This window comes from Pteropus medius, unplaced genomic scaffold (assembly GCF_902729225.1).
Source record: "Pteropus medius unplaced genomic scaffold, Ma_sr-lr_union100, whole genome shotgun sequence".
In the NCBI taxonomy this organism is placed as follows: domain Eukaryota; kingdom Metazoa; phylum Chordata; class Mammalia; order Chiroptera; family Pteropodidae; genus Pteropus; species Pteropus medius.
Window position 1 is genome coordinate 48142576 of NW_024349800.1, and position 17350 is coordinate 48159925.

A 17350-nucleotide genomic window follows, 5' to 3' on the forward strand; every position below is an offset into this window, starting at 1 on the left:
CCAGCTAGCTGCCCACTCTGGTCACTGATGGGGTCTTCAGGAGGCCCTGGGCACCAGGAACTGGAGCAGAGCAGAGCCTCAGTTAGGACCTGGCTTCCTGGAGTGGCTGCTGGACCATAAGGACCACAGGGAAGACTTGCACCCTTCCCAACCCCAGGAAACCAGAGGAAGACTGCCAGTCACCTCACTACAGAAAACCCGGAACTGAACACTCTGCTCTCAGGGGTTCAAAGTGGCAGCAGAAACTCTGAAAGGGCCCATCTGCTCCAATCCCACCTCCAGTCAGACTCAGTTTAGAATATCTTAGCCTTAGGAGCCTCCATACTATTCCCGTCCTTGAGTGACCCATCTTGGCATATCTCGTCTAACTCCTTGAAAAGATGAGTGCGTGTGCACCTGAGCACACCTGGTAGGAGGATGTAGGGGTAAAAGACTAATCCATTTCGTAATAATCCTCATCAGCATGATTATTGTCCTCCTCATAGCTTTCACATCTCTCAAAACCACTCTATGAACTAAATAACACAGATGTCACCCTCCTTTACAGAAAATTGTGCCTCAGAGAGGTGCGATTCGCCAAGGCCACACAGAAAGTAAAAGATTTGGGACCAAACTCAGGACTTGTGACTCCTGATTCACTGCTTTTTCCAACCTTTTGTGCCATTTATCCCAGTGATCCTCTTTGGGAAGCCATGGAGTGCCAAGGTGAGGGTGGGTCATTAAGGGCCCAACACTGCCAGCCATACAGGCATCTCTGCCAGTGTCTGGGCACCAGCCTCGATGGCTTTCCCACCACCACCCATCAATATAGAGCCTTCAGCCCTTGTGCCCTGAGATTCTTAGCAGTGCTTCAGGAAGAGGTCAAATGGGGGACACAGGGGAAGAGGTAAAGCTGGTTTTCCCTCTGGACATTCCTGAGGCTCAAGGAAAAGAAAGTATTGTGCATGCAAAGGAGAGACCTCCCAGTAAACCCATCACTTGGCACATCCAAGGCTCTCGGTGGCAGAAGCTGGGGTAAGGGTGTGGAGTGAGGCTTCTCTCCCCTTCAATGAAAGATGACTTAAATATTGTCCCAAAAAACAAAGCACCAGCAAGGAAAGGCAGATCACTGGTACCTCCCCCAGGCTTCCACCCCCAGTGCCACTCTAAGGAGGCTCAGAGCAGGAGCCAGCTACCAAGTTCTGACCTCGATAACAGCAGGTACTGCCCGGATGACGCCCACAAGCAGAGCATGGCCGACTCCCTTGGAGGAGCCCCTTCTAAGGGTCAGGATTCCGCCAACCAAATCCACCGTTTAATGTTCGACCCCACTCTTGCTCCATGTGGCCCTCCTTGCCAACCATGCCCCCAAGCCTCGCAGCACCCCAGTCATCCTTCTCCTCACCTCCCATAATACACCCACCCTCCCAGGTGAGCTGGTCCTTCCTGAGATACCTGCCCATGAGAGGTGATTATAAAATGTCCAATTGCAGCCCTCCATTGTGACCCCAGGCAAATGTGTTTGTGGAGCAGCTTCCCTGGAGGGTTTAGATTAGCCAGATGTCCTGTGGCTTCTGAGAGCCACACAATCCAGCTTAGTAAGGTGGGGATCAGGTTGACTTTGAGAAAGGAATGTGATTTAGAGTCAACAGAGGGGCTAATACCAGTAAATCCTGCACTTCATGAAAAGGGGAGGGACTGGCTAATGACCATCAGGGCTGGAGAAATGCACGCACCGATGACAGGGTGGGTAGAGCTGTGCCTCCAGGCTGTGGAACTCACTGGATTCAAAGGCCTGAATTCCACCCTGTTCATTTGTTTGTGCACCCCCGAGACTCTCAGGGCCTGCCTGATGACCTACTGTGCGCAGCCCTCGTGTGGGCCCTCAGAATCAGACGAGGTCTCTGTCCTTACTTCCTACCCTCCCTGGGACTCAGTGGTTCTTTAGAATCTCAGGATCTAAGGACCTCAAGGATGGTCTAAGAGGCTCTGGCTTCAGAGAGCATGTGTACGGACATGCAGTGACCAAACAGATATACAGGTGAGGTAGACAGACATGGAGGCTCGGGCTAACCATGTCTGTCATGGAAATGAAATTCATGGGTACCGATGACAATATCACCTGGTCCCAGGATCCCACCTCTTTGAGAAGGAAGGTCCCTTTAAATGTCAAAAAAATTTTTTTGCAGATCCTATCTTTACTCAACAAATATTTGTTGAAGGTTTAATATATGCCAGATGTAGGCTAATAGCTGTCTTTTAGTATCTGTCGATTCAATAATGATAAATGCCAGTTAAAAAGTCAGTAATCTCTTTATTCATGGCAATTATTACCCACAACAGTGTCTGTATCTATTTGGAACATGGTAATGCCTGTAGGTGACGGCTCTAGAAGACATGCTCAGTACACAGGTGGCTCTTTTTATCCCAGAAGTCACGATGTACAGGTGAGAACCTCTGAGTTGAACTAATGCTCAGGTGTAGGTCTTTGGCACTGATGTTGCAATACCAATGCTGGCTCCAAATGCGTGAAGGGGCCTTTGGTGCCACCGAAAAGTCAGCCACGTCAGGAGCCAGAATATATGAGGACCCCAGCAGCATTAACTTCTCATCACTTGTCAAAATGGATTTTTGCTGCTTTTTGTATTTTGTATTCCCTGTCTGCATTTGCTTCTTCCTTTCATCTTTCCCTCTCGCTCTTATATGCATTGATTTTAAAATATATCACTATTCTATTTTTCGCTTGGTGAAACAGTTCCTACCCCATGTCCTGTGATTCTTCATCTCCAAATTGCTCAGGAGAAGCTCCCTAAGGAAGGAATAGATATCAATTTTATTGTCTTTTATAATCCTTTGGGAATAGCCCCTGGGAAGCTGTGACCAAAGAAATCATTCCACTTCACTGGACTTGGATCTCACCTGTAAAACTAGGATATTAGTCTAAACAGTGTCCCCAAAAGGAACACCAGCACCCTGAGGTACTCCAGACTCACACACATGCTCTAAAGAATTCTGTGGTCAAACAGATTTTAGAGCCATGGCAGTTTCCCCGCATCAATTCTCAATATGCATTAGTGCATAGCGAAGACTGGTAATTCCTACGAGAAAGAACCTATTTAACCCAGGAATTTAACTCAGGATTTCCCACGCCTGTTGGATAGCATTCCATCCCCCAAGCTCACTTTGGGAAACACTGGACAAGATCCTCTCTGAGGACTGGACAGAATGCGTCCATAAGCACGACGGGCCTGGGAATGTCTGGCTGCCAAAGGAAGTGCCACACTCAGTGGCCGACTGGGGACAAAAACCCCGATTCCATCTCCTCCTTTGCCCGGGGTAGATACGAGTGGCCCTGGGCACACTGGCCACACCTGCACTGCTAATTTAAATATCAGTTTTGCCTTAAGTCCACACCTCCCTGATCCCTGCCCCCTCGACACACACACACACACGCACGCACGCGCCCTGGGTGCTGACTGTCTGCTTCTGCAGAGTGCTTAGCGGAGCAGTTAATTTGCTCTGAGCTGCCAGACAGGGTGGCCCGCGGGTTAATGCCTGGGAAGATGTGATCCCTGCAGCGTGCCAGGCTCACAGAGTATTTGCGACATCAAAGGTCCTCGCATCCTGAGTGATGGGGACACAGAGAGACTCAGGGGAAGCCAGGAGCAGGTCCTCCTTTGCTCAGAAGAGAACAGAAAGCATTTTCCTGAGGAGAGAAAAGATATTTCTAATACTATAGCAAGATGGATGAATATTTGCCTTGGAAATATATTTACTTTGCTTTTTCCCAGGAAATGAGAACTATCTCTCTCATGGTGCCCAGTACTTCTGACACTAACAAGGCCCCTGGAGAAACCAAACACACGGGCCATTTCCCGAGACCCCCCACAGCCCTCCACACCACGCACCCATCCATAACTGCAGATCCCTTTAGGAAGCATTCACTCTGCGACTCTTTCTGTCGGTCCTCATAACAATCCGACGAGGCCGTGGTGTCATGCCACGTTCACAGATGACGACACTGGCTTGGAGAGTGGCAGAGCAATTAACCCCAGGTCACACAGCCAGTGAGGGACAAGCAGGGATGAAGCCCAGGTCAGCTAGACTGACCACTGAAACACGCTGCTCCCTGCATTTGTGGGCAGTTCTGTACATTCACTTGGTTCTGTGTTCACAGACTCCTTCCCCTTCTCTGACACGCTGCCCTGAGGAGCTCAATTTTAATTGCTAGAATCCTGCTTCCCCCAACAGAGATCCTTAAAGCCCAGCTCAGGGCAGTTTTGCTCCACCCTATAGCTGAGTGACCTGGAATGAGGCAATTAGCCTCTCTGAGTCCTCAACCTTTCCATCTTTAATATAGAGCTAAACTTCTCTTCCCTACTAACCACACAGGATATAGCATCAAAGAGATTGTGTACTTGGATTTGCTCTATGGCATCTAAGGCACTGCCTGATGTTCCGTGGGCAGAGAATACTCCCCTCCCTAAATGGTCTTCTCCAGAATTGAAGCATGTCCTAGAGAAGCACGACTCCTCTCTGCCTCCCCTAGACCCATGTAATTGCTCCAAGGAGTCCTGGGGAGGCCCTGATCTGTGGCAGAGAAAACCCCCAGCCATCACCTAGGTAAATCCTAGTTCAGCTGTAATCAACCAACCAACTCCCCAATAGTCATCAAACCACTATAGAGTGCCAAGCACTGTAGTGGATTCTATGGAAATAGATGCTGAAGTCCCTGCCTCGGGGACCTCAAAGTTTACTTGGGGACATGGTAAAACAGACATAGAACAACAAAGCAAACATGACACTGCATGACAACATGCTGCTGCAGACTTTAGGGATTCTGGAATTTAAAGAGACCCCACCCAGAAGGGTAGCCGTCAAAAAGGACTTCCAGGAGCTCAGCAGGCTGTCTGGGCAGAGACAGACTGCACCCCCAGAGGTGAGGTGACGTCATTCAGAAAAGCTTGAAATCGCTCATCAGTTACCCAGAATTTTCCAAAAGCTTTTTTTTTAATCAATCTACATCAGATCTGGATCTTCTTGAAGAAAATTAATATTTAAAAAATATTTCAAAACATTTAGAGGATTTTTGAAACAATATTATCCCCTTGATTTTCTCACGATTCAAATGTTTATGAAGACTGAGGTGGAAGAATGTGGGGGCTAAGTGAACAGGGGAAGGACCTCTGGCCATCGTGGGTTCCTGCAGTTCAGGGTTCCCAGCCCCAGCTGCACACACACTCACCCGGGGCACTGGAGGGGTTGATTCATCATAGATTCATCAGTCTAGGCTGAAGCTCAGGCCCCTGTATTTGCTTAAAGCTGCCAAGTGACTTCCAAGGTGTGCCAGGGCCGGGAACCCAGGGGGACAGCGTGTGCAGGTGTGGCCTCCTTGCGAGCACTTGAAGCTAGCGTTTGAGATACCCCCCAACCCCCAAAAGCCTCTCATCAGTGGATCACTGTCTCCCCACAGAATCAGCCCTCCTCCCTGGCCATGCTGGACCTTCTGCACGTGGCTCGGGACATTGCCTGTGGCTGCCAGTACTTAGAGGAAAACCATTTCATCCACCGGTGAGTCAGAGCCCCCTGCACCTCCCTCCGCCTTCTGTACGCTTCCCCTACGTGTCCCAGGGCCCAGGGCTCCCCGTTCAGACTAGAGTGATGGGACTCTCTCCGAAGTTGTTTGGATGATCCAGCTTCGTTTGTCTTTAAGATGACTACATACTCTGTCAGGGCTTCCTTTGCCCCATATGTAAAATGGGTGTCAAAATATCCAACCAGAGCTGGATGAGCTGGGCTTGACCTCTGGCGGGGACTCCTGCCTGTACCTTGCTCGCAGTGAAACGTTCAAGTCCTACCTCACTTTAACGTTCCCACATCTAGAAAACTGAGCTCCTTAAGGGAAGTTAAAGGAGTTCATATTTTCACATATTTGACTGAGTGGCTTGAAGGCAAGGACTCTGTTTTATTCATCTTCATATCCCTGGCATACATAGTGAGGCACAAGAAATGTTTGCTGGATAAATTTTTTCTAAAATACTCTGAAATGACCATAATAATTATTTTATTTCTTTCTACGCTTCATATCTTCTGCTTATATGATCTTTGTGTTTAAATGGTGTCTGGACTGGGACATCATGTATAACATGATGTAATGTCATAGACATCATAGATCACACAGGTTTCTTCCCATGCAGATGTCGATGACTTTCTCAGCTGACAGCTTGACTCTGAAATCTGAAAAGTCAGACAGATCATTAGGCTCTTTGCAAAGCTCTTCCTAATGATTTCCTTCTAATTTAGTAAATAACCTGGTGAACTAACAATTTTTATTAACTCGAGTCTTCAAAGGGCATAAGATATGTTTCTAATAATCACAGTATGTAAGTACAAAGTAGAAAATGAGAGATGCTGCATGAGTTTAGAAAGAAAAGAGCATATAAGTAGATAGAAAACTATGCTATCTCCCTAATAAAAATGGAGAAATTAAAGATCAAGAAGTGCACTCACCCAGGTGCCTAAAGTCATTTTCGAATAAGGCGATAAACTTCTCACATGGGCTTCTCCTTTAACTGTCACTTCGTCCTTTGGTTTTAAGTTCTTCCCCTTGAATTCTAAACCTTCCCAACTTGTGGATGATTTTTCTTGATAGAAATAAGAAAGACAAAAAAGGAACAGAGACCAGTCCCTTACGCCCTCGTCCGAAGCTGCGCCCTCTGCTTCCAAGCACAGGACATTGTTGTTCTTGCCCTCTCTGTTGTGCCCAGAACTTTCCATACGTCTCAGCTCTGGGCTGCGTTGTTGCTCAGACACGACAAGACTGGGCTCTTCTTGGAATTCATCCTTGCTTACAACCACCTTTTCACCTTTGTTACGTCCTTTTAAAGTCTGGATTCATCTGAGAGCAACCTGCGTGGTCACCATGGTGACTTCAGATGTCTCCCTTTGCTTCTCCCCGAGATCATTTCTGCTTTTTCGTCTCTGCCCCACGTTAGTCATCGAGCATACAGATTCTCTACTGAGGAATCATATCCATCTTTCCTCTGATATTTTGAAATCTGCTTCCCTAGAGTATGATAGACATGGGACCATATCCAGTGCTCTGTTACTAGAAATAATAAGATAACAGGATCACATTCTCTCGATTCCTATCACTTCCATATCCGTAAATAGTTACTCAAGGTCAGAATTAGATCCCAGAGTAATAGTTCGTTGCTCCTTTTATCTTTTTTGAGAAAGATCAAATTAAGAATCTATCGGATGATCTGTTTTATAATCGAAAGGTGACTTCCAGCAGAAACTGACCATCTCAACTCAAGCTTTTCTTCTGGGGTAACAGGTATTAGAAAGGCGTCTTTTGTGTCTCGGAACTGTCCAGGAGGTCCGTGGCACACTCCACAACACTATCACATCTAATTCTCTCTCCTCCACTGTTTCTCTGCCTCTCGGCTCGCAGGCACCCGTGCGTATATACCTCCTGAATTCAGAGCAGCATGCCCTCACCAATCCTCACACTCCCATTTTTCTACTAGATCTGTTTCCTTTGGTCATGGTTTACTACCGTTTCAAGAATTATGTGTCATTCTACCAATTCTTGGTGTGTACTATGATAATACATTTACTTTCTTGCCATTAAATTTAAGATCACTTGTTTAAGCAACCGTTCCATGCACATCGGTGCAAAGACTTTTCTGGAGCCATAAATATTGTTTGTGGTCTGCTTCGCTGTATTTCTCTTGAGAAGTAATGGCTATATATCCCGCTATTTTTCTTCTTTTTGATGTCATACATGTTTTGCTTCTATAGTTTTATCAGGGCATTTTACACACCACTGCTCCTCGAAATTCAACTTGAACCTCTGGATTAGGCCAGTGGCATTAACAACATCCATCTCCCTCCCTGGTCCGTTGTTCTGGTGTCCTCAGCCATGATCCCCAGTCCAGAGCCTATTTTTTTTTTAATACGACCCAGTTGTTTATTTTCCATGTCCTTCTTGACCAAAGATCTAGACCTTTATGAAACCAGTCGAAAATATGAAAACACCACCTCTGTCCCTCAGGAATTACTACTCTTTTCTTCTGTCCTGAAGTTTAATATTATTAGAGACCGTTCCAGACTTCTGGCTGCACCCTTCATTCTTGCCAAGAATTTAGGTAAGCCAGTCACTGGGTAGAAGTTAATGAGTCTTGGAAAGCTTCTGATCCTGCCTTAAAGGCATGCTATAGGCAAATAGATCATCCGGAGTATAACAACAACAAAGACAAGATGACTTTATAACTTGAAAGAAGTGATTCTTCAGCCTTGTGGTTATGATGCAGACAGCTTAACAAAGGCTCTACATAAAATCGTGGATGTAAGAACCGTAATGGCTTATTAAAAAAGAAAACTATAAATATTTGGGAAAACCGTAACCTGCTTGAATTTGATATCATGGAAGTCATGCTGTTCCAGAAGACTCCTTCAAACAACTGGCAGAAACCAACCAGCAATCCATACAAAACAATAGCCTAAGGACAAATGGCATTTCTTATGTCCCTATATTATGTATTTAGCTTCATTTTTCTAATAAAATGAGGCTAATAATAGCACCCTGCATCTTACAGGGTTGTTCTAAAGGTTAGATATGAAGCACTTAGAACAACATTAGTACAGAGTTAAAGGCCATTACATGTTGGTTCCTATGATAGTTATTTCCATATTATTACACTATTAAACATTTTCAATCATCTCCCTAATCATTTCCCATTTCTCTGTTAGTTTTGAGGCCTAGAATTGGCATAGTTGTTTCTTTCATACTGAATTATAATGTAGTAAAGGAAATACAGAGCACAGGAGGGAACTGTTTGAACTTCATACTGGAGGTGAAAATTTTAGTGATGGATATTAGGAAATTTATTTTCCCAGAGGTAAAATACGGAAATGCATTTTCTCATGTTTACCCCAGGGACATTGCCGCCAGGAACTGCCTCTTGACCTGTCCAGGCCCTGGAAGAGTAGCCAAGATTGGGGACTTTGGAATGGCCCGAGACATCTACAGGTGAGTAAAGACCGCAGTCATCCATCAAAGACTATCCCCTCAAGAGAATGGGATGTGGCTGCTTGTGCCCTAAATCATCTCTGGCACCTTGTCAACTGGCCACCTAAAATTTCATTAAGTTCCTTTTCAGGATATGGAAACCTTAATTAGTGCCTATACCTGACAGTCTAATTCTAGGATCACACTGCCTGCTATAATTGACACCAAGTTCTTAATTAGGTTGTCTCTCTGGGTGCAATGCTCTAATCCTAGCATATTCTGAGACATAGAATAACTTGGATATGTGATATGGAAAAAGCTTCTGAGTAGACTTTAATTTACTTAAATTAAATACTCAGGAATAATAAATGGCCTTAGCTTCCATCATGCCAGGCAAGAGCACCCCAGAACTGATAAGATATTGGGCCCAGCTCGTTGGCCGTCTTTGCCCACACCAGTAGACAACAGCGGTATAGTTCAAAGCCCATAGGCACTTAGCTCGGCTTTCTTTCTTTTCCCCTGAAATATTCTCAAGGCTACATAAAAAAAAAAAAAAACTTCCATTGCACTTTATCTCGCGTTTCTTCTTTGTCTAATTATTTACAACAGCAACTTGCTCCATGAGCTGAGCAAGGCACTCATTTGCATGGTCACTAAATACGCCTTCCCTAATCCAGAGGTAGAGTGACGGGGGTGATCATAGAGAGCCTTCGCTCTCTGGAGAGTCAGGGGGACCTCTGAAGGCCTTCATCAGAACTGGTAACGGCCTCCCAGGGGTGAGGATGCCGATGACGTGTCACCACAGGGCAGCAGCTCGTGGAAGATGAAGAGTCAGTAAGGTTCTCCACCACAGTCACCCACCGCCGGTCTCCACATCCCCTTGGTTTGCTGTCCTTCACCTTCACACCTACTCAGAGTCTCAGCCTGCCTTCCGTCCTTTCTCAGAACCCCCAGGAGCGCCCATGGTCCATGACGCAAACATCGCAGCACGACCTGCCCCTCGGTGATCTGGCCCCTCCCCTCCGTCCTCCGCTCTGACAGCTCCCCAACTCTGGCCTTCACCACCCCAGCTGACCTACAGTCCCTCCCACTGCTCCCACGGGCCCCGTGCGATTTCAGGTGTCAGGAACGGTCTTCCGGGAGAGCATCTTGCCCACTCAGCTCCGCCAGACCCCTCTATGCAACATTTCCTGTATCTGACCCCCGCCTCAAGTACAGCAGATCCGTTCTTCACCTGTGCCACTGAGCGTGGTGCACACCTGTGTCATTACGTGTGTTGTTCTGTACCGCGGTTGTTCAGATGTCTGTTTCTTCCACTAAACCCTATCCTTGGAAGAGAGAGACTGTGACTTATTTATGTCCTCACCACATGGCAGAGTACCTCATGCATTCTAAACACTCAGTACATGTTTGTTAAAGTAATTAATTAATCGAGGCAGCTGGCGGGAAGCTGCCTCTCTTAGCACATCCCGGCAGGAGAACACAGGGCTAGAGGTGGAGGTAGCTTCGTAAGCATGAGTTAATTTATTAGTTTTTGTCAGTGATGTTATTAATGCAACTCACTGATAAAAACTAATAAATTAACTCATATATCTTTGAAGCCAGCTCCGCCCCTAGCCGTGCTCTTTTTTTGGATTGTGCTATGGGAGGGAGCTTCCTGCCAGCTGCCTCAATTGTTTGTTGCGTGCTTAGATGGAACTAAATGCTGCGTGAGTGCCATGGAGGAGCAAAAGTGAATAAGACACAAGCCCCGCTCTCCATGCTCCCATTTTGGAGCTTGCATTATTGTGAATCATCAGGAACAGGCTGCACTTATAAGGTTGGAGTAATGTTACTCATTGTGAGTTATAATAAACAAAATCCAACAAGGAAATCTAACCATCCTCCAGTGGGTATTTTAGTCATTGCATAGATCTTTTCTTTTATGCCTCCCATGGGTTGTTTTGTCTCTGATTAAATGATACCGAAGTTCTTAACCAAATGATCTGCGTTCCCCTGCTCTCCTCTTGAACCTCAGAGCCCTCATTAATTTCAGTCCTTGAATGGGTAGGCCTTGTTGCCGCTTTCTCGAGTTGCCCGAAGCCTCCGCTCAGAGCCATCTCCGGAAACAAGTCTGGTTTTTCCTCTCCTCCCCCACAGAGCGAGCTACTACCGAAAGGGAGGCTGTGCAATGCTGCCAGTGAAATGGATGCCGCCAGAGGCCTTCATGGAGGGAATATTTACTTCTAAAACAGACACATGGTGAGTCTTTATGCTGCTCCCACTCTGGTCTCACTGTGGTGCTCATGGACCAGATGATCCCGCACTCCTAGCAGCGAGACCTTGCATTAGCGGGAGGGTCAGAGGGGAAGCATCAATATCCCTGTATAGCCGGGGCTCCCAAACTCTGGCAGAGGAAGGAATCGTCAGAAAGGCTTGTAAAGCACAGATTCCTGGACCCCGCCCTGAGAGTTTATGATCCAGGAGGTCTGGGGTCAGGCCGAGAATCTGCATTTCTCACAAGTTCCCAGGTGATGCGGGTGCAGCTGGCTGGGGGACACACACCGAGAGCCACATGTAGTTGTTTTGTTTGTTTGTTCGTTCGTTCATTTGTTTTACATAATGAAGTTGGGTTTATTCCAGGAATGCAACATTGAGTTAAGATGAGAAAATTGAGCAATGAAATTCTCCACATTAACAGAATAAAGAAGAAAAGGAAATATTCATCAGCACAAATGTGCTGGTGGTGGCTGTGGCGAGGCCCTTTCTCCAGCTAAAAATAGTTTGGGAGACATCATCTGTGTATTAGCGCTCCAGAACTTAATCATCCTGCATAAGTGGAACTTTGTACTCCTTGACCAACATCTCCCCACCTCCCCCTCCCCCCAGCCCCTGGCAACCACCATTCTGCTTCTCTGTGTCTATGATTCCACGTATAAGTGAGATCATGCAGGATCTCTGTCTCTGTGTCTGGCTGAATTCACTTAGCATAATATCCTCCAGGTCTCTCCATGTTATTAAAAATGGCAGGATTGCCTTCTTTTTTTAAGGCTGAATAATATCCATTGCGTATGTATATATGTGTATATTGTATATGTGTATACACATATATATGGATGAATAGATTAAAAAGGTGGTATGTGTGGTTATATGTACACATGTATTAATATGTATTAATATAGGTATTAATAGGTAGGTATTAGTATGTATGTGTTTATATACTAATCTAAGCAGCCGGTTATTAATTAATAAATAGACTAATTAATCTAAAGGATATACATACCACTTTTTCTTTATCCATTCATCCACCGCTGGACACTCAGGTTGTTTCCAGACCTTGCCTATTGTGAAGAATGCTGCAGTGAACATGGGGGTGCTGCTATCCTTTTGAAATACTGATTCATTTCCTTTGGATATGTACCCTGAAGTGGGATTTCTGGGTCATCAGGTAGTCTGTTTTTAACTTTGGCTTATCTTAACCCAGGGGATCTCAAAAGTGTAGTCCAAGGATCAGCAGCATGAGCATCACCTGGGAACTTGTTAGAAACACCTTCTCTGCACCCACCTCAGGCTAATGAATTACCAACTCTAGTGGGTGGGCTCAAAACTCTGTGCTTTAACGAGCCCTCCAGGTGATTCTGATCCACACCAACATCACAGGCCACTGAACTACCCTATCCAGATACAGAGTAATTCAGGTGATTAAGTCATTACTCTGACCACATGCATATCCTGTGACACAGCGAATCTACTTCTAAGTGTCTACTTTAGAGAGAGGATGACACAAATAGATAAGAATGTTCATTTGCAACGTTGTTTACAATAGAGAAAAAGTTCAAACAACCTAACTATCTCTCAAGTGCCTTACTTATATCATAGGAAACTACTTTAGTATAAAAAAACACACTAAACCAACATGTACTAACATGGATAAATCTCAAAAACAACATTTATTGGGGGGAAAAAAGCAAGTTCCAGAAAGGAGCAGGATATCACACATGTATAATTTTATAGTATAAAAATTAAGTCTATAAAATAGATTCTTTATTATTTCTGCTTTCACATATTGTTTTTTAAAAGTGTGAAAATATAGATGGGAAGGATACATTCTAACTTCAGTGGAGGAGAGGGAGGAGGAGGAAAGGACGGAGGATGGGACTTATCTGTATCTATTTCTTCGAAAAGAGGGAGAACTGACACAAAAAGGCAAAATATTAATATCTAGATACATAGATATTATATTAATTTTCCTTTTTAAAGTTTAGATTGTTTTGTAAAATGCTTTTTAAAAACAAATAAATCACATAACTTCAGATACTAGTAAGTGCTGCAGAGGATACGGAGTGTGTGGGGGGGGGTGCGGTGTTCACCACGGAATGACCTGAGAGGAAGGCTCGCCAAGCTGAGGGAAAGTCAAGTGTAAAAAGGCCAGTGGCAGGAACAAGACTAGCTTGTTTGAGGAACGAAGACAAGTCTTCATGGCTGGAGCTGGCCAGCACAAGGGCCAGTGGTCATTGAAATGGAAGGGGCAGGCAGAGGCAGAACATGGGGGTCCTAGGACCAGGTCAGGATTTTATTCTGAGCACAATGGGACGCCTCTGAAGGATTGGAAGCAAGAGTGTGACGTGATATTTTTAAAAAATAAAAAAAAGATAAATCAGTTGCTGCCATTGAAAATAGACTGGAGTGAGGCAGGTGAAGCTAGGAAACCAGTTAGAAAAATACTGTCCATTTCTAGATAAGAAGAGATGAGGGGGCTAGGTTTAGTGGTGGCATTAAAAGTGGTCAGATTCAAGTTCTGTCTTGAGAGTAGTTAGTTAACAGGACGGCTGCAAGTGGATGTGGGGTTGGGGGTGCTGCAAAGAGTAAGATCAAGGACAATGCCTAAGTCTGTAGGTTGAGCAAATAGATGACTGGGGGTACCACGGAGCTGGAAGGAATGGAGGAGGAGACGGTTTGAGTGCAGAAAAAAATGCTCGATATTGATGAGAGTGTCTGATGCCACCGTGTGCAATGCTGGTTGATCAGTGACACATTTGGAAGTCAAGCAGACAGTACTGTCAAGAGTTTTTCAGTGTTCATATTCTTTTGCTCTCATTTCATTAGAATTATTGTAGATTTTACTAGGTTCCTAGTAAATTAACTAATCCCAAATTTGGGGAATTAATCTTAAGCAAATCATCCTTTTAAAAAATGCACAAAGATGTTCATCGCAGTATTTTAAATATTTCAAAAGTTGAAAATTTGGAAATGATAAGGCAAATTATGATACAACCACTCAGTGGAGTGTTTTATAGCCGTTTCAAATTCTATTTATAATAGGTATTAGCATGGAAAATGTTTATGCTATAATAAAATTTGCAAAAAAAATCAAGGTTCAGAATTGCACATTGACTATAACTGCAATTATGTAAAAAAAAAAATCTAAGCACAGAAACTCGATTGTAATAAAAAAAAATAGTATGCTACCAGTGGTTACCTTTTTATGGAGCAACACATTCACATGTGGCTTTCTTCTCCATATTAAGAATCCTCGATTGTGGAAAATGCACTAAAAGATTAAATTTTTACATCTGTGTCCATGTGTGTACGTGTCTGTACATGTATCTCTGTATGTATCCGTGTGTGCGCACGCATGTACGTGTGTCCACATCCATGTCTCCTGTCCTGTGCACAGGTCCTTTGGAGTGCTGCTGTGGGAAATATTTTCTCTTGGATATATGCCATACCCCAGCAAGAGCAATCAGGAAGTTCTGGAGTTCGTCACCAGCGGAGGACGGATGGACCCACCTAAGAACTGCCCTGGGCCTGTGTATGACTCTTTTAGGAACATTTCTACAAGTTACTAAGCAGAGTTTTCCTTTTCAAAAAATATCTGCAGCCACATAGGCTTTTTTAAGATGAAAGGGCAGATGGCTAACCTCACGTAACACGCCCCGAGATAGGCATGCGTCTGTGACTCCAGTGAGATGGGTTAGTCTTCTGGCGCCAAAAGCAATAATGTCGCACCTGAAACGATATCCTTTGTCTGGCTGGAGGCTATGGCCTCACCAGGCTCACACTCCTCCAGCACCTCCTAGGAGTTTGTGTCCCAGCTGCCACCTCTGCTGCCCGACATTGTCTGGAGTCTCCTTTAAATATTTCCATTCCCTGAGCTTTCTGCTGTCCTGTCTGGCATCCCTTATCTGCTTCCCACAAGCGAGGCAGATGGGCAATATAATTAGAATATTCCACCCCAGAGGTGACTTTAATTCAGGAATGGAGGGAGAGGAGCCATATTTAATGAAACAGCAGGATGGCTGTGTGTCGTGAGCTTTGGTGTTATACCTTATGCCGGGGCACGGTGCCCTGGCCCATCAGCAGAGGGCAGCATATGCCAACTACGTGGGAACTCAGATGAGCTGCCACCCTGACAGTGCCACCGCTGTCCCATTTAGAAAAGTGCTGGGAAGAAACTGTGTTTTTCATCTTTGTTTCTCCTGATCTTAATTAATGTGCTTATTCTTCTTCCAGATACAGGATAATGACCCAGTGCTGGCAACATCAGCCTGAAGACAGGCCCAACTTTGCCATAATTTTGGAGAGGATTGAATACTGCACCCAGGTATAAACATTTTCCCCATCGATTAGCATTTATATAGAAAAGTCTTCAAGGTAGCAAATAGCAAAATGTGAAATAAAAGTCAAAACAGACAGAAAATATGAGTTATAGACATGAGAATGAATATTAATTATCTATAAAGTAAAGCGATCGGTTTATCAGTTTGCACGTTTTGTAAATAAATACTAGTAACTGCCAGTGTCTTCACTAGCACGACACAGTGACAGATGCTCAATAATATTAGGAAGTCAATTCAATACACACATATTAACTTCATCACCACTGGACACCTAATTTTTATTAGACAAAACTGGAGCTTCAAAGAAGTATGGAAAAAGCCTGCTCTCAAATAGTTTATAGCCTGGCTGGAGAAATAAAAAACATGAAATAATTAACCATCTATAATTACTAAATTGTATGTCCAGCGATATACGTTGGAGGGGTTATGGGAAAGGCCAGAGTGATCTGCAGAAATTTTAACATCATCAAATAGCATTAGTATAGCACCTGTAATACACAAATCACTTTCCATATATTTCATTTTCTCCTCCTCAAGGTACATAAAATATCCCTACTTACCAGATGAGGAGTTGAGGCCTGGAGAGGTTGTCCAAGCCACACAGTTTTCTAGCACTCGCCCCGGTCCCGACGCAGATCCCACGCCCGCCTCCTTCCGTAATGAAGAAAGTTTCCCTTTTCTTCCCCCCTCTCCCGTTTCAGCAGATGGCTGGGCCTCCTGCCCCGTCGGGAGTGGAGGGGCTGTCGAGTGAGAGTCCCACCGTGTCCTCTCTGTCTCGGCCCCACACGCATTCTCACCACCTCCCTTCCTTTCCCCCTCTCTCGGCTCTCACTCTGTCAGGATAGCTAATGCTGGAGAATATTTTAGAAGTCAGACTACCCGCCTCAATTCCCTCATCTGACCAAGACATATACGTTTTCAAACTACAGCCATTTCGTAGCTTCACAGTTCCATCCTTTCAGGTCCTTCCGGCTCAGAAGGAAGTGGACTGGCATTTATCTGGATGGACTTCACTTACCAAGTCATTTGGGTTTCTTTCAGGGAACTCGATGTGCAATGGCATTTTAAGTTATCATGTTGTCATGTTAATGGAATATGCCCACTTAAATATATATACGTTGGAGTAATTTTTCTCCAAAGTGTGTACTATCCTTCTTTAAAGCAGGTGGTGCCATACGAACACATTTTGAATGACTCATTGTAGACATTAATAATTAACAGGGAAGGAACTAAAATATAAGAGACTCAGAAGGTAATTATTTTTTATTATTAAACTCTTTACTGATGAATACGGGACCAATGTGCTTTTCCGTTAATCTGCAGTGATAGTCTTCCCAATTTGCATAAAATATTAAAGAATTAAATTTCCCCAAGTTTAAATTTCCTTCCACAAATTTTTCTCAGATCTCCAGCAACCGCTCTTACTTTGCTATAGTCCATTCTGCGGCTGTAAAAATGATCTAGCACAACATTGGTTTTGTAAATGGTTTTCCTCATAGCACTCCAGTGTTTCCCGGGTTTCACAAAGGCCCTCCATCAAATTGGTTAAAGAATGACTGCTTCGCGATACCGGCTCTGCGCACTGGGAAATCCGCGCATTCTATGGTGATGTCACATAGAAAAAGTTATTATCGGGTGTCACCCATCCAAATATAAGAAAAAGGAGAGGTGGCTAGGAAGAGAAGAAGGGATAAACTTTTATAAGTGAGCATTTTAGTGTCTCTCTCTCCTCTCCTCCCTTCCCATCCCCGAGCCC

At 44.6% G+C, this 17350-nt stretch overlaps 1 protein-coding gene across 1 annotated transcript in view; it reads left to right on the forward strand.

The window, feature by feature from the left end:
* Nucleotides 1-17350, forward strand: part of ALK (ALK receptor tyrosine kinase) — a 616833-nt gene that overhangs the window by 596226 nt on the left and 3257 nt on the right. Inside the window, 5 exon segments of the mRNA XM_039887489.1 lie at nt 5453-5550; nt 8924-9016; nt 11135-11236; nt 14652-14786; nt 15488-15578. Coding sequence (XP_039743423.1) covers nt 5453-5550; nt 8924-9016; nt 11135-11236; nt 14652-14786; nt 15488-15578 — 519 coding nt within the window.